We start from the raw sequence: 23,412 nt of genomic DNA on the forward strand, positions 1-23,412 counted from the left end.
CCAAAGGCTGAATACTTAACTCTATCTATAGATGAGGGTAGACCCAAGTACTTTTCATGATGTTTCACTTCAATTGCACCTATTATTGCCTTGATAGAATCTTGAATTGGACTTCTATTTGGGCTATAATAAAACAGAAGTCTTGTCATAGTTTGACCCGATACAAGTTCATATGTTCAGATTAAAGAAATGAGGTTTCAAAACTCACGTTCATTTTCCCTACACAATAACAAGCTATCATCAACAACAAAAATAAGTGGGTAAGCTTAGGGGGATTAAATAGAAATTCTCAGAATTTTCCCTTCCATTTCCCCCTTTTGTAGCAAGGATGAAAACCCTGAGCACACAAAAGGAAACGATAAAGGGATGGCAGGTCTCCTTGGACAAGTGGGGTGAAACGTTTGATAGAATTCCTATTTATCAAGATACAGTAGGCCACCGTTGTTATACAACCCATATTACTAGTCCAATCCATTTCTCATCAAACGCCATTTTTCTCATGGTATTCTCTAGGAACATTCACTCCACCCTTTCATATTATTTGCTCATGTCAAGCTTGAAAGCCATAAATCCTATTTTTCCCACTCTTTTTTGACTCATATAATGAAATGTCTCATAGGCCATAGTCACATTGGCAGTAATTAGCCTTCCAAGGACAAAGACACTCAGTTTCAACTATACCGCTAGGGAGAATACACTTTAGCCTTTTGCCAAAGTATTTATGTTAGTTTGTAAAGTCTGTTACAGAAGCTAAAATTGACCTAAATTCCATCACTTTTCCTGTCTTTGGGGATCAAGGCAAATATATGTGCTATTAATAGCCTTAAGCTTGATCAGAGAAAATGCCTACATTGTATCCTAACTTATACAAATAAAATGCTGGACAAAAAAATACAAGCAAAGAGAACTAACTGAACAGATTTCGAGTCAAGTTGCTAGTAACCATTAAGTGTAGATTAGGCAGTATCTCTAGATGGATTCATTTTTCCTCTTTCCTTTATTATTGTTGGATTAAACTGTATCCCTTTGGGAGTGTGACCAAGTCATGGAGAGCTGCACCCAAGAAATGCAATCCAAATGCAGTGCTGCGTTGGCTTCAAATCTCCAACACCAATACCAGTAAAGGAGATCAACAACAATGCAATTTAACTGACCCTTGGCCACCATATAGAGTACCCCAGTATCCATGGAAATACTATCTGGGGTGCACTAATGGTATATTGGTGGCCAGAGGACCAACACCTTCAACCTACATTCTATGGGATCCAGTTAAGAGATCATGGCGTAGTCTACCTTTATGGGATGCCAGCGTTGAACTATATCCTCAACATTGTCATTAGGTTGTATGGTGATGGTCTTGACAGGCACTAGTCATCCAGCTTTCATGTTCCATAGGCTAATTGGAGCACATACAGGCACTAGACATCCATCCTGCATGTTTAAGTATATAATTAGCCAAAAAGGAGGAGAGTGTGAATGGATAAAACAAGACTGCTTTCTCATTGATCCACATGCTCAGACAAATCACGAAAGCATTATTTGCAATTTACAAATGCCATTGGATTTAGAGGTAAGTTCTATGCTTTGACTTTGCAAGGAACTCTTGCGGTGATAGAAGAAGTAGATTCTCATCTAAAAATTACTTCTTTGGGTACAAAAAGGGCTATCCCTTCCGTCTCATCAAAGCATTTTAGAGAATATTTGGTGGAGTTGGATGGGGAGATTTTACTGACTTTCTCATCTCAAAGAAGTCAATTAATGTTGTGTATGAAGTAGAGATTTTTTCAGCTTGATCTTGTTAGACTTTCATGGACAAAGATGGAGAGCCTTGGTGATCAAACATTGTTTGTGGGGAACAGTGCTGTGTGTCTGTCTCTGCAAGCAAGGTGGGATGCAAGAGAAACTGTTTATATTTTCACTTCAGCCATAACACAATTTATGGTTGGTGGTTGTACGATATGAAAAGTGGCAGCATCTCTCCAGGGTGGAGTGAACAATTCTAAGACAATCTCCAGTTTGGGATGAGCCAGAATGGATGTGTGATTTTGTCAAGAGAAAATTAATTTGGTATAATTATTTCAGATATTGATGCTTTTAAGCTCTTTAATTGCTTCTAAAATGGATGTGACTAATTTGAAAAAGCATTGTTGTCCTTTGTCTTGAGTGACATAATGTTGTACCTCTCTTGCATTGACCATTTCTATGTTCTTTTTCTTCCTTGGTTATCAAAGCAAATTAGTCTACCGTTGATGGCTTAAAAAACATAGGGTGCACTTGGTTCCTGTCCTCCATGTAAAGCTTTCCATCTGCACAAAAATGAGCGGCTATAAGATACCACTTAAGACTCAAAAGTCAAAACACACAAGAAAATGTTGTCGTACATATCAAGTTGTAAATTGTATTTTTAAATAAAAGTGAAGTAAACTTCTTTATGTTCCAAGAGAAGAAAATTGATGTTTTTATCATGCTAAAATCATGTTTTGCACAGCTGAACCATGTGCTAGCCCTTGACTATGACCCAAATTTCATAGCCAATGGTTTGAATTGTCTCCTGCAAATTGCTTCTAAGCTTTAGACAAGCCATAGTAAATTATCCATCTTGACACTCTACGCAATGGATCATCAATTTACTGTTACAAAATCTGATGGTTTCCTCCACATTCACAATGTTACTCAAGAAATAGTCAAAACAATATTCCCTTTGGAGCTTCATGGAAATGCTCTATACTATTAGTGTTATATTGATTTTTGTTTTTCCTCCAGCTGTTCTAATCACCAATGTGTCACCAGTCAGGCAGCCATGCAGGTAAAAGTGATATATTGGTAATTTGAATGTATTAGCAATCCAGCTCAATGATGGCCGTTTCCTGCTATGCATATCCACACACTAATCAGGTTGGTAATTGCAGTTATGCAACACACACTGATAAGTGGTGTTAACAATTGATAAATGCTGAAGAAATTGATAAAGGATTAGATTGGATCCAACACAAATTTCAGGTCAACTTTAACTGCACAATTGCAAAATTGATAGTATTTGAGACATCTTGATGGAAATACAACTATTCCAATCTTTTCCCCCCTTTGGAAATTATACAAACACATGGGTCGTACAAGTCAAATGCAGTACGCAAAGCATCATATCTTTGTCATAGACCCTAAAATTTCATAATTTCATATAAAATCCACAAGTTAATTTACACGTACAAAGAGCAGGTGTGCTATTTTTTGAAACATTACTGAGTTCCAAACCATGCCCACAAGTTTCTGTAAAACCTGAAACCAACAAATTTTCCATTGTCTCCTGCTTTGATGAAGCAATGCATGGGAATGCCATGGAAAAATTAGATCTTGTGAAAGAGATCTGTTCAAGAGCAAAGAATACTAAGTGTCTGTTCGGGAATTGCTTATTTCTAGTAGCTTATTTGCATAATGCTAGATGGAAAACTAAAAGTTAGCTTATTTCCAAAAGGCTGAAACTTAAATAATTAGAAATAAAGTTGAGACAAAAAGTAGTGTGAAACCCACAAACAATACATAAAATAAGCAAAAACAAACTTATAATCAAATGCCAAACGCACACTAACTATTGAATCAGAAGCATCTTTATTAAAAAATTTATAGCTGGTTAAAAGCAGTTGGGTAAGCTCTAATTACCTTAAGCAAGTCTGCAAGAGCTGGGCCTGCACTTTTGTTGGCTGAAATATCCAAAGATTTCAATTGGAGCAAGAAAAGTGAATACTCATCCCATTGTCAGTCAATTCGATCAACCTCATCATACAAGCTTTGCCACAAGCCAATCAAACCTAGCAGCTGCCCACTTCAAAATGTATTAACATTCATATGATTTCACAATTACAGAATTTATTGAATGCATTGGTAAGAGAAGATTACACAGTAGAAAAGCTCCAATGCAACATTTATAATGCTTCAACAAGTTATACTACTCACATTTGGTAATTTAAGATAACTTATGGAAGCTAAGTGATCCTGCAATTCCAGAAACAAAAAGCCAAGCCTTGTCAGAGACATCCTAATGATACATGACAGTGAAAGAATGACAAGAAAGAATCCAACTTCAATGAAGGAGTTAAAATGCTACCCATCAAAAAAATAATAATAAATAAAGTGAGTTAAAATGCTAAATAACATTCTTTTCAAAGAGTAGTTTATACTTGGATGTAGTGGGTATTGATCTCTAACCTGATTAGTTTGTCTGTAATAATGCACAAAATACCAGTCCATACAAGCAAAAACCACTCAAGAATATTAGATAGAGCTCAAAATAGGGTCAACAGAAATTTAAAGAATACACAGTAGAATGTCTTCCAACATGGTAGCCATTTATTTCTAGGTGATCATTATCTGAGACAAGCATTAAATGCAAATTAAAGGTTCTCAAAATCTAGCAAAATATGATATTCTGGGACTTGCCATAACCCAAAAAGCGAAAATGTTTAACTTCTACGAGATTGACTTCAATGACAATATGCAGACAAGTGGTAAACCATAACAACAATGGATCTTTGTGCTGAAGGTGCCACTCTTCAATGGAATCTTAAATAGTATGTTCTTGAATTACTAAGGATGTGTTTGATTGAAATGATCTAGGAAATCTGGCTGTATATATATAAGTTTTTGGTTTATAATCAAATAAATGTAACCACAGCATAATGACCATAAGAACTGAATCAGGATGAAATACAACAAACTATGTTATTGGACACAATTTGACCCATGAACAGCCACACCAAAAAATAAATAAATAAATAGGAGGATAACGTAAAGAATTGCTTTAAACAATATGACTTTAAGATGTTATGAGCATACGTGCAATGTCCTTCAGTGCCAGAAAAGTTGCTCAGTAGCTCGGTGAATTGTTTAACTCTTTGCTTAGAGCACTGATCATAGGAGTCGTGATATAATGAAATATTGGAGGCATTATAAGACAAGTCTTGCTCTAAGAATAAAGAAGTTTCAAAGACCAATGGCAATGTTCTAAAAGTGGAAGAAAATTAATAACAGCAATGCATTTTTATTTGAACCTCAATCACTGTATACCTTAGCTCAATTAATCATTGGTTGATGACTGCTTCCACTCATGTCCAAATTCCGTATTCCACAACCAGACGAAACAACTCAAACAAGGCAAGGCCTTTCATTTGCTTGAAATTCCAAACTTGTTTCTTCACAACTAGAGACTTAGAACTCTGTAATCTCAAACGTGCTCAAATCAACAAATAAGATCCTCCAGGACATACTGAATTTTATTTCCCAATCTTACTCAAGTGCTCAACTAGCTCCTCATCTTCAAATTTCTTCAGGTGTCCAACTATACTGTCAAAATAAGAAGCTTTCAATCTAATTCCTTTCTTGAGCATTAACCTCGCAAGCTTTGCAGCCTCCATTGAATGGCTTTGTTGACAAAGCCCAACTAAAAGAATAGAATAAAGATCAGAATCAATGGAAGTAATGAACTCAAACTTCTCAATTTCATCAGATAAGCAAAATCCATCTAGCACCCTTCCCTCCAAACAAAGCTTTCTTATCAAAATGCTACATGCCAAACCATCAGGTTTCACCCCACCAGCTAGCATCTTCCTAAAGAGCTTCTCTGCCTCCTCAAGCTTTTGAAACTTTACCAAAGACACTATTAGAGAGCTATAGCAATCACCATATGAAACACTGCCTCCTGCAACAACTTTATCAATGACCTTATAAGCCTTTTCGACACACCCCCCCATACAGAGATGGTTTATCAAACAACTAACCGTAACACGATTAGGAGCACACCCAAAAGCTTCCATTCTATCCAAAATTTCCAATGCCTCCATTGTCTGACCTTTCTCACAAAAACTCTGGATCACAGATGTATATGTAACAACATTAGGACTACAATCCCCACCTTCTTTCTCCATCTCACCCAACAACTCCAATGCCCTCTCCATACTCCCACACCTACAAACCCCATCAAGAAGAGTAGAATACACCACAGCATTTGGAACACACCCATGCCCCCTCATAAGCTTAACCAATCCACAAGCATCCTCTAACCTACCCACATTACAAAACCCTTTAATCATCGCGACATGTGTGATCATATCAGGATAAAGATCACTCAAACCCATCTCATTCATCAACTCTTCAGCCATATCCATATCACCCTTTTCACAAAACAACCTTATAACCACATTATATGCCGTAGTATCCGCCTGCAAACCAAATTCCTTCATTTTCCTCAATACCCACAAAGCCTCATTAGCAAGCCTGCCTCCCCTACACAAATTCAAAACCACCTTAAACACCTTAGGACTAACTACAACCCCATCAACCCTATAACCCTCAACAACATCAACAACAACACCCGGGTTTCGATTAATATGAAGCAATTCACAAGCTTTGCTGTACATGAATGAACTGTGCCTATAATTGGATTGAAGGCCAGCCCAGATGAAAAACCTAAGACCCATTTGAGATTGGTTTGGTTGACATCTATGTAAGACATCAGTGACACATTTGGAGTCCAATGGGACATTAACTGTGGACAGGGTTTTTTCTATGTTGTTGGTTCCATTTCTCTGCAGGTGAGTGTAGAATTGCTCNTGAATCAAGTAATTGAAGTAAGAGTCATGCTTTTCATTATCAAGAGTGCTAGTCATTAATTCAATAATAACAAACAAAGGTGCAATAGGATCCAAATTCAATGAAGGGTTTCTTACTTTCATTAAAAGTTTCAATTTGGTTTACTATATCAAATTCAAACACCATATGCATAAAATTTATGAATAAACTAGCTTGTGATTTTTGAATACACATAAATACATTTAAGAATAAAAATAATTATGTACATATTGAATGTTTGTACCTAAATTTAATATTATTGATGTTCATTTTATAATTTTATAACACGTGGAAAGAAAAGGACAAACCACTTGTCATATTATATGAAAACCAGTCTAACATACATTTATAAATAGTCAAGAAATCAAAGTCTATTTCCTAGCCCGTGCGTCAATCCTTGTTAGGAGTTAGGACCACTTCAAGTGGTCCGCTTGCACCCAAAGCACTGGTTTTATACCAATTCATACCCCGAGTGCCATCCTTATACCATTTTTGACCTGAGTACTGACCTTGCACCCGTTAGAATCACTCGATCACAGTTCATTTCACAAATTGAGTTTCTCATTAGGGGCCATTCAGACTTATCACACACCATCGTTAAAACACGACTTTAAGGGTCTGTTTGGTTGAGGATGAAATGATAGAGAGAGAAAAAATAGTAGAGAAAATTGAAGATGAGTGTTTAGTTGGGGAGTAAAAAATGGAGGTGAAAGAGTTTTCTCATTGAGCCCACCATTTAAGGGGAAAAAGTAGAGAGAAAAATGGGGATGAAGTGGATTTGATGTGAAATTACCCATGTACCTTTCTATTATATATTAATGTTGTTGCATCTTTTTGTTTTATTTTGTTTTTGTTTTTGTTTTTGTTTTTTTGTTTTTGTTTTTTTTTTTTTTGTTCGGAAATGTTACCACTACGATACTGCCACCTTTTTTTTCTTCTCTTGTTTTCCTTTCCCTGGTATGGTGCACACATTTTGGCTCTTTCCTTTATTTCTTTCTCTTTTTTTTTTTTTAATATCAAATTTAATTTTTTTAATTAATTGTTTTGCTAGATGTGTTATTAGTTGTGTTAGTTTGTAGTATTAAATTTTTTTGTTTTATAAACTCATTAAAAAATATTTTTATGCATTAGGGGTATGATAGTAAATTTACACAAACTATATTTTTTTTCCTCCCATTTTTCTTCTCACACAAATTAAAAGAGTTTCCTTCTCTTCATTTTTTCACTCTCTTAACCAAACATGCTGAGGGAAATTAAATATTCTTTCCACTCCCTCCCTTTTTTTATCATTCCAACCTAATGGATCTAAGGTAGAGGTATACTCGAGGATAACATCTCATCCATCTCAATGGGTCTGGTTCTTGGGAATGTGATAAGGAAGTGAGTGGATCTCCATGTGGCCCAAACCTTATGCTTGTTGCTTATGTAAATGCATGTGGAAGTTTATTAACCTACAAAAATGGTTAGTCACAAACCGCAAGTCATGGGTAACTGGATCTAATGCTCAACACAACTAAGCTGGCACTGTAAACTTTTTGAAACACCTATACTCAAAAGCAGCATGGTGTGGTATTATTTCAAAGATTCTAGATCGAGAGGTTTGTACGTTTGAAAATTTGAAGTTACCACTTATCTTATTTTAAAGGGGAAAAAACCATAAAAAAAATCAAAGACATCATTTTTTATTTAATTTAAAAGTATTAATTTACATTTTAGATAGAATATTAAAAAATATTTAAATTACCATTTTGGTCCTAGATATTTGCTCTATGTGTCAATTAATCCTAACTTTTTAAATGTTTTTTAGTCCATAACATTTTGGTATTATGTCAAAAAAAAAAAAAAAAAAACAAAAACAAAAAAACAACAAACAAAAACAAAAACAAAATAAAACAAAAAGATGCAACAACATGAATATATAATAGAAAGGTACATGAGTAATTTCACATCAAATCCACTTCATCCCCACTTTTCTCTCTACTTTTTCCCCTTAAATGGTGGGCTCAATGAGAAAACTCTTTCACCTCCATTTTTTACTCCCCAACTAAACACTCATCTTCCATTTTCTCTCCTATTTTTTCTCTCTCCATCATTTCATCCTCAACCAAACAAACCCTTAAAGTCGTGTTTTAATGATGGTGTGTGATAAGTCTGAATGGCCCCTAATGAGAAACTCAATTTGTGAAATGAACTATGATGAAGTGGTGATCGAGTGATTTTAACGGGTGCAAGGTCAGTACTCAGGTCAAAAATGGTATAAGGATGGCACTCGGGGTATGAATTGGTATAAAACCAGTGTTTTGGGTGCAAGCGGAGTGGTCCTAACTCCTAACAAGGATTGACGCACGGGCTAGGAAATAGACTTTGATTTCTTGACTATTTATAAATGTATGTTAGACTGGTTTTCATATAATATGACAAGTGGTTTGTCCTTTTCTTTCCACGTGTTATAAAATTATAAAATGAACATCAATAATATTAAATTTAGGTACAAACATTCAATATTTATATAATTATTTTTATTCTTAAATGTATTTATGTGTATTCAAAAATCACAAGCTAGTTTATTCATAAATTTTATGCATATGGTGTTTGAATTTGATATAGTAAACCAAATTGAAACTTTTAATGAAAGTAAGTAACCCTTCATTGAATTTGGATCCTATTGCACCTTTGTTTGTTATTATTGAATTAATGACTAGCACTCTTGATAATGAAAAGCATGACTCTTACTTCAATTACTTGATTCAGTTTTCTATGTTTTTTATTGGCAATTTTGCATTTCCAGTTGGACCCTCCACCTACAAAAGACTAAATAATAAAAGGAAAAAAGTTAAGGCATTTTCCTCACCATATTGTTTTATTTGAAAATATTTATATTTGAGTGTATGACATGTTCAAAATTTACAAATTGACATGTTAAAATAATATAAGAATATTATTTATAGTTAAGGATTTTGTCTAGCATTTTTTTACGCTGGATAAAATACGAGATTGACACATAGTTATTTTATGGCACGTATTGTGCATGTGTCATGTCCAGTACACAAGAGTACTTTTTTTTTTTTTTATGGGAAATACTAGAAACTTTATTAAACCAAAATGGAGTACGTTACATCTTGAATCAGAGTACTTGACGCAATCAAAACCCAACATAAAAACTAGGGATAGTAGTTTTGTATAATACCTTAGACTACCATAATTTTGTAACTCCAATAATTTTAAGAATACCTTGTTTTTATACATTTACTATATTTGTATACATTTTTCTCCAAAAAAAAAAAAAACTATATTTGTACACATGGCATTTTATCGATACATTACAATAAATAGGTTAATGTTAACGCATACATTACAATAATAGGTCCATTAAGGCCAAATAATGTTAATTATATTATTATTACATTATTTTTATCTCCTACCCACTTAAATTTTTCATATATTTATATGATTTTAACAAGGGATTTATTTTATTATCTTTTTCTTATAGAAAGTTTTTTTTTTTTTTTGAAAGCTTTCTTATAAAAAGTTAGAAACAACTCAAACGAATCTTTCATGATGTGAATCATGTGATAGCTAACAAAATTCAAAAGGGGTAACAAAGCAAGCGGTGATTTTTACTGTACCATTACTGACCATTTCAAGTGTGCAATGTGCAACGCAACATGCCAGACGTGCCACAAACAATTTGAACAATAAAACCAATGAAGGGGCACTAGCACGTAATTTTCACCAAATTCCAGGTGCAAATCCATTTACCACTGCCATTAAATTAAGTACAAACTTTGGCTATATCTCCTACTAACAAAATTAACATATTTTAGAAATTTAACCGTTGAATGACATACTCTTTATATTCTTAATACTTGTGGGAGGAAACTTAGGGGGTGTTTGGATTTTTTATTTCCATAACTCAATTCTCATTTTCCATAACTCATAACTCAAAAATGGTGGGACCCACAGCAAAAAGGTTGTTTGGCATACAATAACTCTGTTTCCATAACTCTATTTCCATCACTTAATTCTCTGATTTTTTAATTATGAGTTATGGAAACTGAAAACACATTTTGGTTGTTTTCAGTTTCCATAACTCATAATTCAATAGCATTTTTGTAATTAAACACACATGGGGGGTCCACTGTCATAACTCAGCTGCACCTTTTTGACCAATCTACCTTCTTCTTTTTTCTTTTCTTTTCTTTTCTTTCTTTCTTCTCCTGGGTTCGGTCTCAGGTGTCTTCCTTCTTCTTATTCTTCTTTTATTTTCTTTCTTTCTTCTCCTAGGTTCGGTCTCAGTTGTCTTCCTTCTTCTTCTTCTTCTTCTTCTTCTTTTCTTTTCTTTTCTTTCTTTCTTCTCTTGGGTTCGGTCTCAGGTGTCTTCCTTCTTCTTCTTCTTTCCCCCTTTCTTCTCCGTTCGGTCTCAGGTGTCTTCCTTTTCTTTTCTTTTTTCTTTTCTTTTCTTTCTTTCTTCTCCTGGGTTTGGTCTCAGGTGTCTTCCTTCTTCTTCTTCTTCATTTTCCCCCTTTCTTCTCCGTTTAGTCTCAGGTGTCTTCCTTTTTTTCTTTTTCTTTTCTTTCTTTCTTCTCCTAGGTTCGGTCTCAGGTGTCTTCCTTCTTCTTCTTCTTCTTCTTTTTTTCTTTTCTTTCTTTCTTCTCCTGGGTTCGGTCTCAAGTGTCTTCCTTTTTTTTTCCTTTTTTTTTTCCTTTCTTCTCCTGGGTTCAGTCTCAGGTGTCTTCCTTCTTCTTCTTTTTTTCCTTTCTTCTTCTGGGGTTGGTCTCGGGTGTTCTTGCTTTTTTTTTTTTTTTTTCCCTTTCTTCTTCTGGGGTGTTCTTCCTTCTTCTTTTTTTTTCCCCCTTTCTTCTTTCACAAGGTTCAGGTGATCTGGGTTTCTTTTCTTTTTTTCCTTTCTGGTTCGGGTTTCTGGGTATTAAAAAAAAAAAAAACTGCACCGGGTGACAGGTATGAGGCCCACAAATAGTGTGAAAAATATTGAGTGATAGGAATTGAGTGATAGGAAGTGAGTGATGGTGCCAAACAACTTTGGTATTTTAAGTGATAGTGATGAGTGATAAGTGATGAGTGACGGAAATTGAGTGAGGAGTGATGAGTGATCAAAAAAAAAAAATCCAAACATGACCTTAGTCTCGAACCCCAATTTGCTTGAAGATTAGGCCTGCGCCCCGAGCCGCTAATTCCAAAAATAACAATATCTAATTGGAGTTCGAGACTAAATTTTCTCCCACAAAAAGGCGCCTTTTTGGAGTTTAAGGGGAAACCCCCACCTTCCCCTTCTGATTTAAAGCGTTGGGCTCAACCGAAGGAGTGCATAGTGCATGCGTGCGCAGTTTTTGAGACTTGCTCACATCACACACACTAAGGTACACCCTTCCTTAGGCCAAATACTTATAAGGCAAGAGTGGGAGGCGTCTCTCCCTAATGTGGGATTGAGCAAAATCTTAAGGATTATGCCTACGGCCCGTGGTGCTGATTCCGAAGAGGACAATACCTGATTAGGGTTTAAGACTAAGTTTCCTCCCATAACTAGCATGTAACCCCTTCAAACGCATAAATGCATTTAAAGTTAAATACAAATTTTATTATAAAAATATAAATAATTAGTCAAATTATTTATAAAAAAAAAAAATAGCATGTGACACATGCATATGTATTGTGGGGACAATTTTTGCTTCAAGGCCAAGGGTTAGACTGGTTGGAGTCTTAGGCAATTTTTGCTTGTCCCACATTGGAAAGAATACCTCCCTCTTTTGAAGAAGGAGAAACCAAATTTCTTGCTTAAAGAATAGTGTTGGTGAATGGATTCAGGAGGAAACACAGATCATGAGTTTTGTCAGAGAAGCTTTTGTCAAGCTTTACACCACAAGCCATCTTGAAGCTAAACTCCATTCGGGGCCCATATCTCCGTGGCAAATAGGCTTCACTGATATGGAGAGAGATGACTTGGTTGTTCCTGTTTCAGTGGAAGAAATTAAATCAGCCCTTTGGTCTATGAAGGCGTTTAAAGCGCCGGGTCCGGATGAACTGCATGCTGGGTTCTTTCAGCGTTTCTGGATGATAGTTGGAGGTTCAATTGTGGAGGAAGTCAAGAAGTGCTTTGTGACAAAGAAAATTCCTGAATCCCTTAACAACATTAATGTGCGCTCATCCCCAAAATCCAAGGCCCGAAAACCATTGGTAATTACCGCCTTATTAGTCTCTGCAATACAGTTTACAAGATTATTACAAAAGTTATAGTTGCCAGAATTAGGCCGTTGTTGAACAAGTTAGTGTCTCCTGTTCAATCAGCTTTTATGCCGGGGAGGAAAGGGGTTGACAATGCAATCATTGTGCAGGAACTTATCCACACTGTTAGTAGAAAGAAAGAAGGAGTGGGGTATTTGGTAATCAAAGTGGATCTTGAAAAGGCATACGACAAGCTCGAATGGAGTTTTATCAGAGAAACTCTCTTGAAAGCTAACTTACCTAGGGAATTGATAGAACTTATTATGAATTGTGTGTCCTCCACCACCACTTCTGTGCTTTTCAACGGGGGTATGCTTGAACCATTTAGGCCTTCTCGAGGCATTCGGCAAGGGGACCCATTGTCGCCCTATCTTTTTATTCTTTGCATAGAAGTATTGGGGCACTTAATTGAAGAAAAATGCAGGGAGAAAAAATGGACTCCTGTTAAAGCGTCTAGGAGTGGCATAGCTTTTTCCCACCTCTTCATTGCGAATGATCTTGTATTATTCGCTAAGGCAGATGGTAGAAACTGTTCTACAATTAGAGATGCGTTGGATGAATTTTGCAATAGATTTGGTCAGTTAGTTAGTGAAGCTAAATCCAGAGTGTTTTTCTCCCCTAACGTTGATAGAGATACGAGGGAATCCTTGTGTGATATTCTGGGGTTTTCTTCAACACCTAATCTTGGCAAATATCTGGGGTTTCCTATTCAACATAGAGGGTCAAATAGCCAAGACTTCAACTTTGTCCTAGAGAGGGTTAAGCAAAAACTTGCTGGTTGGAAGGCCAATCTACTCTCCTTTGCTGGCAGAACGATTCTTGTCCAAACATCTTCTTCTTCCATTCCAGCTTATGTCATGCAATGCAATGCTCTTCCGGGTAAGCTTCTGGATAACATTGATAAAGTTAATCGGGATTTTTTGTGGGGTTCTTCGGAGTCGGGAAAAAAGATGCATTGGGTGGCAGAAAATTACTCAGCCTAAAAGTGAAGGGGGTCTCGGCCTTCACACAGCTAAGGGCAGAAATCTTTCTCTTCTTGCCAAGCTTAACTGGCGATTCAATATTGAGAAGGATGCATTATGGAGTGAGGTTTTAAAAAGTAAGTATTACACTAGACAAAGATTGAATGCCACAAATCCCACTAAACTGCATTGTTCCAGAGTGTGGTCTGCAATGAGAAAAGGCGAAGATATCTTCCAGAAAGGAGTGAGTTGGGTTGCGGGTAGAGAAAGTGAGTTGAGCTTCTGGCATGATAAGTGGTGTAGTGTTGGGCCTATCAGGAGTTTGGTGCAAGGTCCTTTGTCTATTGAAGAGGAGAACCTCAGAGTAAAAGATGTAGTGTCAGCTGATGGATGGGATTGGTAAAAAATATCCATTCCTATTCCAAAAAGTATCAGCAATTTTTTAAAAGCCACTCCTGTATCTCTTGCTGCAAGAGGACAAGACAGAATAGCCTGGGGTAAGTCCATTCATGGCGGATTTGAACTCAAAAGTGCCTATAAGATTGCTATTGGAAGTGAAGTTGCTCCTTTCTCGAGTCAATGGGTGTGGAAAGCTAACATTCTTCCTCGGATACAAACATTTGCGTGGATATGTCTGCATAGTAGTATTGGTGTTAAGGAGTGCCTAGCAAAGAGGGGGGTTCTGGTGGATCCCAATTGCCCTCTATGTCTCTCTGATTCTGAGTCTATAATTCATGCTCTAAGGGATTGCAGCAATGTTAGGGAGTATTGGACTTAGCTGGGTGCCGAGGAGGTAAATTCATCTTTTTTCAGTGGCAATTTGCACCAATGGATTACCACTAATGGAAATATTAATACAAAAAAATACAAAGACCATCCCCCTTGGAAAACCTCCTTCCTATTCGCTATTTGGCGCATCTGGAAGCATAGGAATAACATTGTTTTCAATTATAAAACCATCCATCCAAATTTGGGTCATGAGATCTTCCGTGAGGCAATGGAGTATGAGCACTGTGTGAAGCTTCCTAAGTTAGCTCCGGTTCAAGTGATAAAGAGGATTAGGTGGGAAAAGCCAGAGGTGGGATGGTTCAGGCTTAATTCAGACGAATCTTCTTTGGGCAATCCAGGCCTAGTTGGAAGTGGAAGACTCATTCGAAATGGGGATGGCGGCTAGGTTTGTGGTTATGCTAGGAAGATAGGAACCACAACAAGTTTTGCTGCAGAGCTTTGGGGCCTTAGAGACGGTATTTTGCAATGTTTAAACCTCCACTTACCTGCTATAGAGATCGAAATTGATGCTAAATCTATAGTTGAGCTGCTGAATAATCCAAGGGCTGTTGAAAGTGTTGTTTCTGCCGTAGTGGATGACTGCAGGTACCTTATTTCCCAGCTTCCACGGGTTCGTGTTAAGCACTATTTTAGAGAGGCTAATAGGTGTGCAGATGTTTTGGCAAGGCTGGGTTCGAATCAAGAAAATGATTTCCTTGTCTTTAGAAGTCCGCCTGTGGACATTTTGGATTTTCTTATGGCTGATGCCAATGGTCTGTACTTAAACAGAATCTGCTCTGAGCCTATTTTGGCTTTTTAGCTTCAGTAATACAATCCATTTTACCAAAAAAAAAAAAAAAAAAGAATACCTCCCTCTTTGCTTGTCCAACCGGTCTAACCCTTAGCCTTGAAGCAAAAATTGTTTCCACACGTATAGATACATTTAAAATTAAATACAATTTTTATCATAAAATATAAATAATTAGTCAAATTATTTTTTTAAGTAAACGTAATTAGTCACATATTAAAATTTTTACCTAGATTTAATACTACTTATGATCATTTTTTTTCTAATTTTTAATAAGATGTGATCTTTGTTGTGTGTTGATTTTTATTGAGTATATGTGATTTTTTTTTTTTTTAATTTTATAGTTCATTAATATCAAATTTTTAGTATTTTGCACTCATTAACTTACTTGACACAAAAATTAAAAAAATTAAGTAAATAATTATGTGTAGTCCCTATATAAATTTAGACACATGACGTAAAATTGGATTATAATTTTAAATTATAATTGAACTTTCTCTCAGTTTTACCTATTAATATAATATATATATATATATATATATATAGAGAGAGAGAGAGATTATAATTTTAAATTATAATTGAACTTTCTCTCAGTTTTACCTATTAATATAATATATATATATATATATATATATAGAGAGAGAGAGAGAGAGGTAAATGTGCATACATTACAATAATAGGTCCATTAAGGCCAAACAATGCTAATTATTATTACATTATTTTATCTCTTACCCTCTGACTTTTTTCTTATATATATAATTTAACAATGATTTAGTTTATTATATTTTTCTTATAGAAAGTTAGAAACAACTCGAACAAGACTTTCATGATGTGGATCATGTGATAGCCAACAAAATTCAAATTCAAAAGGTAACAAATGCAAGCGGTAATTTTTACAATACGATTATTGACCATTGACCATTTCGAGTGTCCAATGTGCAGCCCAACATGCCAGACGTGCCACATAATTTGGACAATAAAACCATAGAAGGGGGCACTAGCACGTAATTTCCACCGAATCCCAGGGGCAAATCCATTTACCACCACAATTAATATCTTAATCAACACTGCCAAAAACGAAAACGCAGTATACCAAGAGCCAGTGGCACCACACGTAAATTCATAAAAATAAGATTGGTTTTTGTATCATTGGAGACGTGGTTCCTCATGTGTTAAATTTATAACGAGCATGGGTGTTATTAAATATAGGTATGGGTACAAATATTTACTATGTACTATATAATTGTATTTATTTATGTTTAAGCAATTATAAGCTAGTTTAACTATTCATTTTATGCATATTTGGATATGGTGTTTGAATTTGGTGGAGTTGAACAAGTTGAAACTTAATGAAAGTAACAAACCCTTCATTGAATTTGGATCCTATTCACCTTTGTTTATAAGTTTTTCTTTTTAAGGCACTTTTAGATATGCATTAGTAATGCAGTGTTACTGTAAGTTTTTTAAAAAACCTTCTCTCCTCTCTTCGTGTGTGTTAAAAATACTTAGTATTTTCAAATTTGATTTGTCTAGTCCCAAATTTTGTAGATTTATAGATAAAGTGTGGAAGTAAATTTGTGGTTGTCATCTCATAAATAAGAATATGTCTACATGGATATTTAAATTTCATTTTCCGTATTGTTGCTAAGTTAATTATTACTTTATTAGTACTCTTATGATGAAAATCATGACTTTTTTCAATAACTAGTATTAGTGTCTGACTATACAATTTTACTTTTGTTATATTCATATTTGCCTTACCAATTGGTACTTCACCAACGACGGAACCCTAAAATTTCGATTTTTTTTTTTTTTTTTACAGAAATTTTGAAAATTTTTATCATCCTATCTAAATGTTTTCAATTAGTTTAGGGTGTGGCCGTGTGGGCATATAAAAATGTAAATTAGCCCCTCAAATTTGGGTTAATCTCCAATAAAATTAGGAAAAAAAGGCACCTCCCCAAAATAAAGCAGAAATTTTTTCTTATTATTATTAAAAGGTTCCTTTTGTTATTGCCCTTTTTTAATGCACACAGGGATCATCCTTTTTTTTTTTTTCTTTTTTCTTTTTTTATGCACACATGGGTGTTTTGAACATGTGTTTTGTAGTTTGAAAACATGTGTGGAAATATGTGTAGGTGAAAAAGTGTATAAAAATATGTGTAATGTTGTTTAAAAACTGAAAACATGTGTTGAAGTTTGTTTACCAAACAACCCCAAATGTTTCAATTGAAAACATTAGGATGTGACAACTAATTGAGCTTCAAGACTCTTTTGACTCCATTATGTTTTGATGAAAGAGAGAATCATTAAATATATTTGTAGGGTCACAATTTGTAGCCCAAGCCCAAAATATATGGGATATGAGCCCAATGAGCCAAGTACAATGAGTTTGTAGAGAGTAGGTGAAAGAGCTGGGCTTTTGGTGAATTGGACAACGGTTAATAATGATTTCAAAAGACGAACAAGCATGCAGCACATGTAAACCTCAATAAAATAATTGTCCGAGGAGATAGATTATGAATTAATCTAATAGTTTTGATAGTTAATACAATTCTTAGTGCTACAGTAATACATTTTCTCTCATTTCTCTCTCTTTTTTCTGTCCCCCTATTATGGGAGGTCTTTTACATTATATAGTTCCTTCCAGGCCATCCTGATTGTACATTTGTTAATCATCTAAGTCTTCACTCGAGTGCATGTCCCATCAGACATCTTTTTTGGCTCTTTGTGAATGGTGGTAACTGAGATTACACTGTTCAGGGGTCTTCTCCACATAAATACGGTCAGAAAAGTTGCTGCAGTGCATTTAATGCGGTGGTAGTTGCTTTTCTGTTAGATATTTCTGTGTTTTTATCACCTTTGTACGTGTTTGAGATTCATCCTGATCATCGTTGGAACTCCCTAGAAGACCACCTAAATTACCCAAATGTGTGCTTGACTGATATTCATCATATCCGAGAGGGAACTACTCCTCGGAATTTTTTAATGCACACAGGGATCATCCTTTTTTTTTTTTTTTTTTTTTTTATGCACACAGGGGTGTTGTGTACATGTGTTTTGTAGTTTGAAAACATGTGTGGAAATATGTGTAGGTGAAAAAGTGTGTAAAAATATGTGTAATGTTGTTTAAAAACTGAAAACATGTGTTGAAGTTTGTTTACCAAACAACCCCAAATGTTTCAATTGAAAACATTAGGATGTGACAACTAATTGAGTTTCAAGACTCTTTTGACTCCATTATGTTTTGATGAAAGAGAGAATCATTAAATATATTTGTAGGGTCACAATTTGTAGCCCAAGCCCAAAAGATATGAGATATGAGCCCAATGAGCCAAGTACAATAAGTTTGTAGAGAGTAGGTGAAAGAGCTGGGCTTTTGGTGAATTAGACAACGGTTTATAATGATTTCAAAAGACGAACAAGCATGCAGCACACGTAAACCTCAATAAAATAATTGTCCGAGGAGATAGATTATGAATTAATCTAATAGTTTTGATAGTTAATACAGTTCTTAGTGCTACAGTAATACATTTTCTCTCATTTCTCTCTCTTTTTTCTGTCCCCCTATTATGAGAGGTTTTTTACATTATATAGTTCCTTCCAGGCCATTCTGATCGTACATTTGTTAATCATTTAAGTCTTCACTCGAGTGCATGTCCCATCATACATCTTTTTTGACTCTCTGTGAATGGTGGTAACTGAGCTTACATTGTTCAGGGGTCTTCTCCACATAAATATGGCCAGAAAAGTTGCTACAATGCATTTAATGCGGTGGTAGTAGCTTTTCTATTAGATATTTCTGTGTTTTTATCACCTTTGTACGTGTTTGAGATTCATCCTGATCATCGTTGGAACTCCCTAGAAGACCACCTAAATTACCCAAATGTGTGCTTGACTGATATTCATCATATCCGAGAGGGAACTACTCCTCGGAATATATGCCTCCATTATTTTCTTCCGTGATTCTCAACTTTAGGGCCTCTTCCAATCATTTACTCCTCCTCAGACATATCCACATCCTCGGATAAGACCCAAGACCTAATATACAAATTTGGGTTCTTATCCCCACAATATTTATATTTAATTATTTTTTGGGACATGTTTAGAGTAAAATAGACAATTTTTATATACTCATTAAAGTTTAGAACGATTATGTTTATTATGAAATAAATTAGGAAGTTGACGAGTTCTTGTATATGTACATGTTTTGAATTTATCTAGATTGATTTATGAATAACACAGTTAGGACCTCTCAAGCCAAAATTCCTAGCTAAACCATTACCTTTACCTAAACCAACCAAATAATAAAAGGAAAAAGAATAAGAGCATTTTTCATGTCTTTTTTTTTTTTTATTTGAGAATATTTATATTTGAGTTTTGGCAAGTTCAAATTTATAAATTAATGTCTTAAAATAATATAAGAATACCATAAATGATAATGGATTTCCTTCGATACTCCTTTATATTGAACAAGATACGAAATTGACACATGATCATTTTAAGACATGTGTTGTGTCTATGTAATGTCTAGTGCACAAAAGAATTGGATACAAGTAAAACCTAGCATAATATAGTGGACTATGATTTTGTAAAATACATTGGGATACTGTAGTTTTGTGGTCCCTTTGCCTTCCACCCGACGCCGGCGGGTCGGGTTCGGGCTGGGTCAAAAACCGACCCGTGGACAGCCCTACCAAACACATATTACCCAAGATTCAAAATCGCTAATTTATTCAAGTCACTTTATCTTTTTTCTCAATAGAACAATGCTAAAATTTATCTTTTACCAATACTATAGCACAAGAAAAAAGAGCACAAATTATCTTAAAACAATATCTCCACGAAACAAGAAGCTAAAACACTGGGTAATAGCCATTGCATTAAAGCACCTCAAAATGAATAATCAATAATGATGGCCAAACTTATCGATGAGCTTGTCGGAGTCGATCTTGCCTTCGTCTTTGTCCAACACTACGCTTCTATCTCCGCTGCTTTTCTATCCATCAATCCCATGACCCACGGCGAGCTACTACCCACGGCCCACGAACCTAGGTCCACCCACAGCACCATGTCCCCATGCTGATCTGAAGCCCACACAATAAAGAGAAACATAAACTGATTAAGACTGAAAGTGTTCCCAAACATGAACAAGTTGGTAACACTTAAAACCCAAAATCTGTAGGTCTCCTTCTTCCATGGTTTCCTTGCACGATGAAAACCTAGATGATTCTGGGATTAATAAATCAAGTGGGTGCCATTGTAGCATCTATGATCTCAGGTGGGTGAGCAAGTGTGAGAGAGTGTGTGGGAGAGGAGTGTTTTATCTGATTTCTTATTTGATTTTTTGATGAAACTTGTTAGAGTAACATAAAAATTAGAGGTGGGTTACAGAGTATCAACGGAATGAAACGTGGGTGGGTAAAGTGTCAAAAATGAAACCACAAGTGGGTAAGTTAAATTTAAGGCAAATCAAAGGTGGGTAATATGTAATTATCCAAAAAAAAAAGTATAAGTACTTATGGAGTGTGGGGGGTAAGGGTCATGGTTCAAGTCATCAAAAGAAAGCTTCACACACATATTTACTTAGATTAGGTTAGAGTAGAATTCTATCTTGTATTAAAAAAAAAAAAAATTCAAGCTATTTTAATTATAAATTTTATGTTGCCAAAGGTCTTGTAATTGAATTGGCATCTCCCCATGTATAAAGTGCTTGGGGATTTAGGAGGGAAAATGTTCAAGCTGCGAAGTTAGCAGCATATTGTAATTATCTATAAAATTAAAAATTAAAAATTAAAAATTAAAAATTTTATGCATATTTGAATATTTGGATATGGTGTTTGAATATGGTCAAATAATTGAGTAAACCAAATTGAAACTTAATGAAAGTAGCGAACCCTTCATTGAATTTGGATGTTGCTGCACCTTTGTAATTTTTAATTACCAAAGTCCTAAATTTTTTAGGTTTAAAGATAAAGTGTGGAAGCAAATTTGGGATTGTCATCCCAAAAATAAGAATATGTCTACAAGGATTTTAAAATTTCATTTTGGCATTGTTACTAAATTAATGATTAGCACTCTTGCTGATGAAAAGCATGGCTTTCTTCGAAAACTTGACTAGTGTCTAAGTAGAGGTGTTCACAAAGTGGTTTAGTGCGATTTTGGTCCTTTTTTTTTTTTATTTATTTTTTTTTTATCATCATACTGCACAGTGCAATTTCGTCAAAATCATCATTGCATTGCACCTCAATTGTGCGGTCACATGTGTAGTATGGTGCAGTTCATTGCAGTGTATCACTGTGCAGTTTGGTCAATTTTGGATTGGGATGTTTTTCAAAATTTTGGACTGGATTGGTGTAGTCAAGCAAGGTTTCCTTTGTTTTGGGTAAATTTTAAAATGTTGTGCTAATTTTCTTTATTTTTGCCCAATAAGTTTTTAGGTGTGAAATGACTTATCTTTTATAATAGTATTATTAGTGTGTGTGTGCGCGCGCGTACAATGAGTGCAAATTTTTTTTTTCACCACTACTTGTGGTGTGTGTGGTTACTTGATTTTGCGAGCGATTTTGGTTGGTTTAAGTGTAATCATGCAATTTGAGCGGTTTTGTGAACACCCCTATTTCTAACTACAAAATTCACTTTTGCTATATTCATACTTGCATTACCAATTGGTCCCTTCACCTACAAAAGAAAAAAAAGGTATTTTCCTAACAATATTCTTCTCACCCCATCCCCGCCCCTTGGGGCCCCGTGAAGCCCCGCCCCACCCCGTAAAACTCTACTTTTTGTTAATTTGACCTAAAATTAGTACAATTTTTTTTAATGAAGCATATTTCATTAATAAAAATATACTTGAAATTACAACTAAATTTATCCCATCAAATTAAATCAATTTTTAGAAAAAATTGAATAATATATCCAAACGTTTAACAAGATAATTACAAAAAAAAAAAAAAAATCTTATAATATAACACATAACAAAATAAAGGTAAAGAACCACATTGGGTAGACTATAATAAACTAATATTGATATGTTTGTTTAAATAGTAAGATTTTAGGGTATAAAAAATTTACAATTATAACCCTTAGTAATGCGGACGAGGTGGGGATGGGAAGGGGCGAGGCGAGGTGAGTCTAAAAAGTCTAAATCTATCCCCATCCCGCCCCGTGGTGCGGAGTTAAAATCTTGCCCTATCTCCGCCTCATCACCTTTGTGGGGCGAGCAAAACTCACGCGGGGTGAAATAAGGAGAGGCGGGTTGAGTGGGGCAAGGCAAAATTGTCATCTCTAAGTCTGTACGACTAAATTGATAATGAATTAAAATGTTAGAGATCAAATTGACACAATTGAAAGATTGTGGGCTAAATTAAAATATAATGTAAACAATAGAGAGCATAATCTTTAAAAAAAAAAAAAAGCAAGCGGTACTTTTTCATTTTACTGTATCCCCATTACTGACCATTTGGAGTTTGCAAGCACAACGAGCAAGACATGACATAATTTCGAATTGGGGGGGCACTAGCACGTAATTTCCGCCGAAACCCAGGGGCAATCATTTTACCACTACAATTATTATCTTAATAAAAGCTGGTACCCTTCGGCAAAAAGTGAAAAGAGCCAGTGATACTGGCACTCGTAAATTCATAAATAAAAGATTGATTTTATTTTTTATTTTATTTATTTATTATCATTTCGTGTTTCATCATTTTCTATGCACGTGTTCTAATAACTAATATTTTTTTTTGATTCAATAAATTTAGGTATATATGTTTATGCAATTACAAGCTACCTCTTAAAAAAAAAAAAAACTATTGCGTATTTTTGGAGTGATAGTTACTACACAAATATAAGTATTTTTTTTTAAAGCACAAATATAAGTACTTGTATCTTATAAAAAAAAATAATTATAGATTATTTATTTGTAATTTAGCCCAAATTTAACTTACCCACTCGTGATTTTATTTTTTACACTTTACCCACTTAAGGTTACTTTTGTTAGTCTCTGTTACCCAC

General features: G+C 35.0%; 2 protein-coding genes across 6 annotated transcripts; one reads left to right on the plus strand and one right to left on the minus strand.

Annotated features, from left to right (window-relative positions):
- Nucleotides 1-669: 669 nt before the first annotated feature.
- LOC112003384 (pentatricopeptide repeat-containing protein At5g47360) lies at nucleotides 670-6,573 on the minus strand. Of its 5 annotated transcripts, none has more exons than XM_065765445.1 (5): nucleotides 5,062-6,573; nucleotides 3,952-3,990; nucleotides 3,658-3,806; nucleotides 2,181-2,306; nucleotides 670-1,431 (listed from the first exon to the last, which is right to left on the minus strand). In XM_065765445.1, exon 1 carries the CDS (start codon nucleotides 6,468-6,470, stop codon nucleotides 5,268-5,270), a length of 1,203 nt encoding a protein of 400 aa, XP_065621517.1. In that variant the 5' UTR covers nucleotides 6,471-6,573; the 3' UTR covers nucleotides 670-1,431; nucleotides 2,181-2,306; nucleotides 3,658-3,806; nucleotides 3,952-3,990; nucleotides 5,062-5,267. The 5 variants fall into 5 exon arrangements, with proteins under 5 accessions (XP_065621517.1, XP_065621516.1, XP_065621515.1 ...); XM_065765444.1 differs by having other exon boundaries at nucleotides 3,658-3,813; XM_065765443.1 differs by having other exon boundaries at nucleotides 3,658-3,820.
- An 8,247-nt stretch (nucleotides 6,574-14,820) lies between these two features.
- On the plus strand, nucleotides 14,821-15,411 carry LOC112017742 (uncharacterized). Its single transcript, XM_024050197.1, has 2 exons — nucleotides 14,821-14,989; nucleotides 15,107-15,411. Exons 1-2 carry the CDS (start codon nucleotides 14,821-14,823, stop codon nucleotides 15,409-15,411), a joined length of 474 nt encoding a protein of 157 aa, XP_023905965.1.
- Nucleotides 15,412-23,412: the final 8,001 nt, after the last annotated feature.

The sequence above is a fragment of the Quercus suber genome, unplaced genomic scaffold, assembly GCF_002906115.3.
Source record: "Quercus suber isolate HL8 unplaced genomic scaffold, Cork oak 2.0 scaffold_628, whole genome shotgun sequence".
In the NCBI taxonomy this organism is placed as follows: domain Eukaryota; kingdom Viridiplantae; phylum Streptophyta; class Magnoliopsida; order Fagales; family Fagaceae; genus Quercus; species Quercus suber.

Coding starts and splice junctions, on each gene's coding strand:
- LOC112003384 (XM_065765446.1), bottom strand. CDS start 6,470: ATGGGTCTTAGGTTTTTCATCTGGGCTGGCCTTCAATCCAATTATAGG.
- LOC112017742 (XM_024050197.1), top strand. CDS start 14,821: ATGGAGTATGAGCACTGTGTGAAGCTTCCTAAGTTAGCTCCGGTTCAA. Junction 14,990..15,106: donor ACTCATTCGAAATGGGGATG/GCGGCTAGGTTT, acceptor TACCTGCTATAG/AGATCGAAATTGATGCTAAA.